We start from the raw sequence: 9,483 nt of genomic DNA on the forward strand, positions 1-9,483 counted from the left end.
TATTCTATGAATTCGATTAAAAATGTTAACTCATTCACACTTATTTGGTCGACTCTTCTTGTAGCAAGTCCTGTTACATGCAAGATGTGAAAGAAACACATAGCCTATTCCATAGTAATCACATTTTATTTGATCAGATAGTGTAACCGTACATTTCAAAAAACTTTTCAGTAGGATTACAGGTGAAACTCGAAAAATTAGAATATCGTGCAAAAGTTCATTAATTTCAGTAATTCAACTTAAAAGGTGAAACTAATATATTATATAGACTCATTACAAGCAAAGTAAGATATTTCAAGCCTTTATTTGATATAATTTTGATGATTATGGCTTACAGCTTATGAAAACCCCAAATTCAGAATCTCAGAAAATTAGAATATTACATGAAATCAATAAAAAAAAAGGATTTTAAATACAGAAATGTCGGCCCTCTGAAAAGTATAATCATGCATATGTACTCAGTACTTGGTTTGGGCCCCTTTTGCATTAATTACTGCCTCAATGCGGCGTGGCATGGATGCTATCAGCCTGTGGCACTGCTGAGGTGTTATGGAAGTCCAAGATGCTTCAATAGCGGCCTTCAGCTCTTCTGCATTGTTTGGTCTCATGTCTCTCATCTTTCTCTTGGCAATGACCCATAGATTCTCAATGGGGTTCAGGTCAGGCGAGTTTGCTGGCCAATCAAGCACAGTAATACCATGGTCATTGAACCAGGTTTTGGTACTTTTGGCAGTGTGGGCAGGTGCCAAGTCCTGCTGGAAAATGAAGTCAGCATCTCCATAAAGCTTGTCTGCTGAAGGAAGCATGAAGTGCTCTAAAATGTCCCGGTAGACGGCTGCGTTGACTCTGGACGGCTGCGTTGACTCTATTAAAGCACAGTGGACCAACACCAGCTGATGACATGGCTCCCCAAACCAACACAGACTGTGGAAACTTCACACTGGACTTCAAGCATCTTGGATTGTGTGCCTCTCCATTCTTCCTCCAGACTCTGGGACCTTGGTTTCCAAATGAGATGCAAAATTTGCTCTCATCAGAAAAGAGGACTTTGGACCACTGAGCAACAGACCAGTTCTTTTTTCTTTAGCCCAGGTAAGACGTTTGACATTTGAAGTCCATGTCCAGGACCCGTCTGTTTGTGGTGGCTCTTGATGCAGTAACTCCAGCCTCAGTCCACTCCTTGTGAAGCTCCCCCACACATTTGAATGGCCTTTTCCTGACAATCCTCTCCAGGCTACGGTCATCCCTGCTGCTTGTGCACCTTTTTCTTCCACACTTTTCCCTTCCACTTAACTTTCTATTAATGTGCTTTGATACAGCACTTTGAGAACATCCAACTTCTTTTGCAATTACCTTTTGAGGCTTTCCCTCCTTGTGGAGGGTGTCAATGATGGTTTTCTGCACTGTCAACTGTCAGGTCAGCAGTCTTCCCCATGATTGTGAATTCAACTGAACCAGACTGAGAGACCATTTAAAGGCTCAGGAACCCTTTGCAGGTGTTTAGCTGATTAGAGTGTGACACTTTGAGCCTACAATACTGAACCTTTTCACAATATTCTAATTTTCTGAGATTCTGAATTTGGGGTTTTCATAAGCTGTAAGCCATAATCATCAAAATTATATCAAATAAAGGCTTGAAATATCTTACTTTGCTTGAGTCTATATAATATATTAGTTTCACCTTTTAAGTTGAATTACTGAAATTAATGAACTTTTGCACGATATTCTAATTTTTCGAGTTTCACCTGTATATGGATGTCTTTTTGGAACTTGAAAGTTTTGGCCACACTGATTAACATTGTATAAACTAAAAACAACTCACAGCAAATTGATCTGTGTACTCCTCTTTCTGTCTCTTCCCACTTGATTTTGCATCGGAAGATGAAATATGAGAAAGAAATGTGAGAGAACTTTGGTATCATTGCAACATTCCCATGTGCCATTGCTTATTGGAAAACAAATTACACAGAAACCATCGGATAACTAGATAACAGTATCTTATTTGAAAGTGTACGGTAGAGGCCTGTTTGAGAATTGCGCTCTTATCATAGTGTTTTTGTGCATGACTGCATATCACGTTTGTGTATGTGTTTGAATGTGGCCAAGATTAAGTGTACTTGTCAATAGAACTGGGGTTCAAAACCCAATACATTATGCCATAGTTGACAGTGCAAACATGGACTGAGGCCAGAACAGCATTAGTTATGATATTAACTATATTAATTTTATTTATTTATATATTAATAATAATGTTAATTTTGAAGCCTTCAAAATATCTTTGTGTTCTGCAGAAGAAAGAAATTCAAACAAGATTGAGACAGCATGAGAGTGAGTAAATGATGAAATAATTTTAATTTTGACATAAACTATTCCTTCAAGCCTCCTTACCAAACAATTGTGAGAGCAGTCTTTACTCTCAAGTAGAGATCATCCTGCAATGCAACGTATTTAGGGCTAACATGACATGAAAGTTAATATGATTGAATTTTATCTCTACAGTAACAGGCCTTAAAGTTCTGCAAACAATAGTAAAGATTGCATAACTACATCCAACTTAAGTTCAGCTTACTAAAGTGATTCAAGAGTTTAGTTAACCCAAAAATGTTAATGATCTCATCATTTGCTCACCCTATTGCCATCCCGGATGACCATGGCTTTTTTTCTCCAGCAGAACACAAATGATGATTTTTAGAAGAATTTCTCAGCTCTGTAGGTCCATGCACTTCAAGCGATCAGCAATTCAATGCTCCAAAAAGCACAGACAGTCATAATAAAAGTAATCGATATGACTCCAGTGGATAAATGAATTTCTTCTAAAGTAGTGGATCTCAGAACAGTCCTGGAGTTCCCACAACACTACATATTTTGGATGTCTTCTTAATCAAACACTCATAATTCAACACATCAGCTCATTAGTGGAGACTCCAAGACTTAAATTGGGAGGCATGCCAAATGTGCAGTGTTGGCTGGCCTATAGCAACAGATTGCGAACCATGGTTCTAAAGCGATACAATAATTTTGGGTGAGAAAGTCCTTTTCACTATAATTGTTTACTTCCATTCACTCTCCAATGTGCGTTCATGGGGGGAATCTGTTCATGCTGCCTCTCGCATGACATAATGTGAACGTGAGAACTGACAAGATAAACCGGACGTGCAACTTGATTTGTTTACAAGAGAATGCTGTTCACAAGCTTCATTAGTTTTGCTTTCATTTGAACATGCCAGCATGCTTACATCACGTGAGAGGCTGCAAGATCAGGGTCCCCTTGTGGAAGCGCATTGGAGAACGTCTGTAAGTAAACAATTATAGTGAAATTATTGATCTTGACATAGCGCGTATGGAGGCTTCACGCTGTTCTCCACAGCATCCATGCACAACTCCCCATGTGCCCCACAGAGTGTGAGAAACACACTTTGTAGTGACCACGAGGAGGGTACCCCATGTGAATCTACCCTCCCTAGCAACCAGGCCAATTTGGCTGCTTAGGAGATCTGGCTGGAGTCACTCACGACTCCAGGCGTGGTAGTCAGCGTCAAAACTCGCTGAGCTACCCAGGCCACCCTGGCTTTAGAAGACATTAATTTAACCACTGAAGTCAAATGGATTACTTTTACTATGATTGTCTGTGCTTTCTGGAGCTTAAAGTGCTGATCACCATCCACTTGCTTTGTGTGGAGCTACAGAGCTGTGCTATTCTTCTAAAAATCTTTGTTTGTGTTCTGCTGAAGAAAGAAAGTCATAGACATCTGGGATGGCACGAAGGTGAGTAAATCATGAGAGAATTTTATAATAATAATATTTTATTTCTGTCCTTATTAACAAATTTCCAGAATTAATGCACAAATAAATAAATAAATGAATAACAATAAAGCATTACATTTAAAAGTAAAACAAAGAATATTGACCCAAATGTTGTAGGATGAAGCTTTATATTAATATACGTATATATTTTACATAACATATTCTCATAGGCATCCCTATTACCACTATATTTAGACTATACAAAGACAAACAAACAAACAATAAAAAAACAGTTGCAAAAACAAAAATGCCAAATATTTCAAACACAATAATTATCATACCTCAGTTATATATTTGTTTACCACCTTAATTTTGTTTTATTTGCAAAGTGAACTACACATTGTTGAATCAACAATTTTTAGTGTATACTTTCTGAGTACCTTTTACACACCTACCATTCCAGTTTTAAAGAGTTTGCAAATAACAATGCACATAACAATGTTCATGAGCAATAAATGCAAGTATTTTTAAGGGTGTTTTTTTTTGTTTGTTTGCTTGTTTTTTTTTATTGTTTTTTTTTTTAAGTATAATTAAACCTAATCACGGCGTTATAGTACTACTGCATATTGTGTGATTGTGAAACATTTAGCTCATTTTCCAGATGCTCTGTTTGCAAAAGGAGAAAGCAAATGGTTGGTGGTACTACTGTACTTTGTCTGTGTACACAAATAAATTGCAAAATCAGTACAAACACACTGTCCACACTATGATAGAGCGCTATAAAAAGAGTAGAGTGAAGAGCTCAGGTACCTTTGTCTTGTGCTTGACACTCAACTGAAGAGGACAATGAAACACTAACATCATACATCTTTGTTCTCTGTGGCCTCACTGGCCTGGTGATGTCTGGTAAGTACAAACAATCTAATACTAACACAAACAAAGTAGCTTAAAAGTAGAGGTCATCTCATTAATAACAATAGGAAAAGACAGTCCTTAGCTTTCAAAAAAGAAGAAAAAAAGAAACATGGCTTATATTATGCATTAAATTATACTATTCTACCTTTGCATATTTGTTCTTTCATGAATATGATTCTATTTGTGGGTCAATCAGTTTCAGTTTAGAGCTATCATTTTAAAATCAAGGCAGATTTTCCCTTATGTATTCAAAGAGTCTTCTTGAATCCACAGCAGAGCCACAACGACAATGTTTGAGGGAGAAGGTCATCACTTTCCCTGAGCTGACCACAAAGAACTATGCACAGCTTTATCCAAACGAAAGCATGGATCTCTCTGCAGCCTCAGTGTGTTTGAGATTCTACACCGACCAAGAGAATTCCAGTCCATGCCTATTTTTTCTGGCTGAACAAGGCCACCCTAAAGACTTTTCTATGTTATTGTCAAATAAAAAAAAAATTCCAGTTGTACATTCATAATGCTCTTGTTGAATTTAATGGGCTGCCATATCATCTGAATCAGTGGAACTCAGTGTGTGCAACCTGGGATTCCAAAACTGGTCTCGCTCAGATGTTTGTCAATGATGTAAGCAGCATTAGGAAGGCAGTGGGCACTAAAAATCCTTTGAAAGGAGAGCCTAATATAATACTTGGGCAGTGTCACACCAAATATGATGGGGGGTTCATCAGAGACAATATATTCACCGGTTTCATATCAGATGTACACATGCATGCTGTGGTCCTAACGCCCCGTCAGATTAATTACTACATGAAGGGAAAAAGGGAAACATACAAACTTGACGATTACATTAACTGGCATGCTCTTAAGCACACCATTGTTGGGTCTTCTCAAGCGGAACAAAAGCAACAAGTAACCTTTAATTTCAAAGAATAAGAAAATAAGAATGATTGTGCTGCATTATAACTGACATTGTAATGTCATTTGATGCTAATAAACATCTTGCAAACTGAACTCTGTGTGCTGTTTTTAATATTGTCAAAATAACTGACAGACTTGGGGTATGCTTTACATTTTGACAGTTCAATGACAAGCCTGAGTAAAGTTTGTTCATGTGTATATCTGATTGTGTTTCTGTGACCGGGCGTGCAAGTCATTGTAAGGGAGAAATGTGTGGTGCTGAGTGCATGACTTGTGTGTAACGTAGAACAAGAAGGAAATATAGACATTATTTTGAATTCATTGAGCAGAAAGATGTTTCATGAAGTAACTGAAAAGTAAAGTAATTAGTAATGTGAGTACTTTCAATCAAATAATTGGGAAAGATAACTGATTTCAATTTCAGTGAAGTAATTAGTCATTTGTGGTGGATTACTTTTTGAATAATTTATCCATCACTGTCTCAGTATTCTGATTTCATTGCTGTATGAACAGGGTTAAAATATATCAGGTGGATAACTATGGCATAAGCAGATGTCAAATTTTGACTGATGTTTTGTTTGAAAAGCCTTGTATTGTAAAGTTGTGTTGGCTTAAATTTCAGCTTAATATGGAGAGTAGGCTATATGTAATCATATGTAAGTTGATGTCCCCTGACAAATAGTTTGTTTAAACATCCTGACACAGTAACATTGGTTAAACCAATGGTTTGCTGCAGGACTATGTTTGTCTGACTTATGGCAGATATGGGAGTGTTCGGGAAACCTGCTGGGAAATCTTTAAATTAAAGAGATACTGTAGTTCATCCAAAAATTTTAATTGTGTCATCTTTTACTTACTCTCATGTTGTTCCAAACTATTATGAATAACAAAGTATGACTATCTTTCATTCATGGAATGCGTTAAAGAAAGTATGAATTTCTCCCAATATTTCCCATCTTGGATTTTTTTTAATCTTTCAAAAATGCCAGCAGATGCTTCAACTGATATTAAGACGGTTTGCTGTATTTGAAAAAAAATTAAACTCTTCGAATATTAATTGACATATAAATGAATGCGCCCTCCCGGACATGCATGTAGCGATAATATTTACAAAGGCTTTCTGTGTGCATAGCTTTAGGGACTGTAACAATTATGAAATAATAATTACATTAGCATTGAGAGATATACCAGCATGGTTTGTTCAAATTGGTGTGTGGAGTCAGGGGCCTGGCTCAGGTGCCTCAGGCATGTGGGGTCCTCACACACATCGGCAGGGCAAAAAACGTCTAGGTTACGTATGTAACCTCCGTTCCCCGATGGAGGGAACGAGACGTTGTGTCAGAGAAGCGACACTAGGGGTCTCTCTTGAGCGCCGATATTCACCTCTGAACTATGAAAAAAGGCCAATGAGAGTTGGCAACCAGTATTTGCATGTCCCGCCCCCGGACATACGTGTATTTAAGCGGCGCAAATACGGGAGTTCATTCAGGATTTTTCTGAGGAGCCGGAAATGGTCCGGCCACAACAGTGGCTCGGATCAGTTCTCCCTCCATCAGGGAACGGAGGTTACATACGTAACATAGACGTTCCCCTTCTGTCGCTCTCTCCACGTTGTGTCAGAGAAGCGACACTAGGGGTCCACTTAAAAAGTGCCATGCGCTGAGCCGTGTACGTGAACTGCTGATACAGGAGAGAGCAGGTATTCTTACGTGCAGAACGACCAACTGTATCAGGCTGCACGTACCCTTCCCCAATGCCCCATTTAAGCCATCAGACTCCTTATCGTTACCCTGGAGGGGGGAACAAGGTGATGGCCGCCAACATGGGAACGGGCCAGCCTGGCTGGGCCTCTTTTCTCTCTATGTTCCTCGCATAGAGCAACTGCGGCCGGGGCCCTTACACGCATTGAGGGAAGGGGGTCTTAGCCCTCATTAGCCAAATACATCAGATGGCCTATACTTAGGACCTATGTGGAAAAGTTGGTGCGGTGGTAGATCCAGCCTCGTTGAGGGGGGAAGCATACAGCACGGTGACCGAGGCAGCTGTAACTGCCTAAGGGATACACGGGAGTCAGCTCGTGAGGGAACAGTACCGTGGCATTACACACAGGGGGAATCCGAACAGGAGGCCTTACCTTACCAGGGTTTGAAGGCTTGGCGGCAGGTAGTGGTAACTTTCACCTTGTGCGTGCCGCGGCGCCATGCTCATCTCGGAACTCGAGTCTGGAGCCAGTGCTGAAGTGGTCTCATATGCATCAACCCCAGCGGCGCGGCCGCCGCGGATGATGCCATATGCCCCAAGAGCTGTTGGAAACGTTTTAAAGGGACCACGGCGCCTGGCTTGAAGGAAGCGAGGCATTTCAGCACTGAAAAAGCGGAACGAGATGCTGTGCTCGTCCACTGCGCCTGAGACAGAATATCCCTCCTGTCCGGAATCGCCCAAGGTGAGCCGTTGAGGAGAGACATTTTCTCCGAGAACCATACACTGTTCGGCCAAAGCAGCACCATCAGTAAGAGGCAGGGCCCTTGCTGGCGAAATCTGTCCAGGACTCCCGGGAGCAGAGAAAACCAGAGGAAATGCATACAGGCGCATTCTGGGCCATGTATGTGCCATCAAGCTTGACAGTTAGGATCTTGAACTTGAATGCCTTAACTAAGCGATTCACAACGCTCTGTTTTTGAGCCTCCCTTCTAGATGGACTGGGTGGGGTGGCCGGCGGCCCCTTCCCCTTAGTGCGGCGAGGAAGAAATTGCCCGAAGGCTTCCTCATGACTCTTTGCCTCCTGGAACCTGTTGATGACTGTGTTCATAGAGTCACCGAACAAGCCAGAAGGTGAAATCGGGGCATCAAGAAGGAACACTTTGTCCTTGTCTCTGAAGCCCGAAAGGATCTGCCATAAGTGCTGACCAAAGCAGTCAAATTCATTGATGTGTTGCACACATATTCACAACTGGTCACTCCTAAAAGACGTTTCCAAAGCGCTAAATCAGCGCAGCATCAAAGTGTATCTTTGGATAGGGAACTAATATAATGACTTTTATTTTGAAATTACTTACAAGAAAATTTCTCAATGCTCATATATAGCATCTAACTATATATATAGTGTGAGTTATATTTATATTTGTACATATTCTGGCCAACTTTAGGGTTTCCTTGATTCTATTTCTTTTACAAATAAACATTTATACATAGTTATTTGGGTAATTAATATGAAATTGTAAGCACAGTCATCAGTGTCCTGCGGTGTGACACTTTCTTCATCTACATTTTTACACAACATTTTATGATCTTTTAAAGCTATATATAATTAGTATATAATATATTAGTATTATATTTGTTGTTCCACAACCTCATATTAAGGCAATAGTTTATTTGCACTTCTTGAAAAAAGTTGAAAGGTGATTAATATATTTTAAACTTGAAGAAATGCTGATGTCACAGCACCTAAAATACACACTTTCTCTTGTTCATTTACTGTAAGGGAGTTAAGGGAAAGGAGGAGGCATGTATAGGGAAAATGCATAAGAATATTGATGATTCATTTTTCACTACACATATTTGCTCTCTAGAATGACAATGTCCATCCGCCTAACATAACTGATATATTGACTACTTTACAACAAGCTTCTTGTTTCAATAGAAGATACAACAACAAATTAATTCACTGTCTTTGTTACTCGAAGTGTGCTTAATGCTAAACTATTTCTGTTTGTGTTTATCTTTTCAGTCATTTTGTCCATAGCAGGAGTAATAAACTGAGAACTGCAAAACTACAGAACTAACATTTGTATGACCAAACGCTTGCATCTAACCCAAATAGCACAAGCCAATGTGAGAGCCAATAAGGTCACACTGAAAGGTTTTCTTTGATGTGCAACTTGCTGCAGTTTGATCCAAAGTGAGGAA

The 9,483-nt window shown here is 39.6% G+C and overlaps 1 protein-coding gene across 1 annotated transcript; it reads left to right on the forward strand.

The window, feature by feature from the left end:
* Window positions 1-4,525: 4,525 nt before the first annotated feature.
* LOC127618198 (jeltraxin-like) lies at window positions 4,526-5,664 on the forward strand. The gene is given in 3 exon segments (XM_052090508.1): window positions 4,526-4,650; window positions 4,933-5,149; window positions 5,151-5,664. Coding segments are annotated over 3 exon segments (666 nt in total). The 5' UTR covers window positions 4,526-4,643; the 3' UTR covers window positions 5,593-5,664.
* Window positions 5,665-9,483: the final 3,819 nt, after the last annotated feature.

The sequence above is a fragment of the Xyrauchen texanus genome, chromosome 24, assembly GCF_025860055.1.
Source record: "Xyrauchen texanus isolate HMW12.3.18 chromosome 24, RBS_HiC_50CHRs, whole genome shotgun sequence".
In the NCBI taxonomy this organism is placed as follows: Eukaryota; Metazoa; Chordata; class Actinopteri; order Cypriniformes; family Catostomidae; genus Xyrauchen; species Xyrauchen texanus.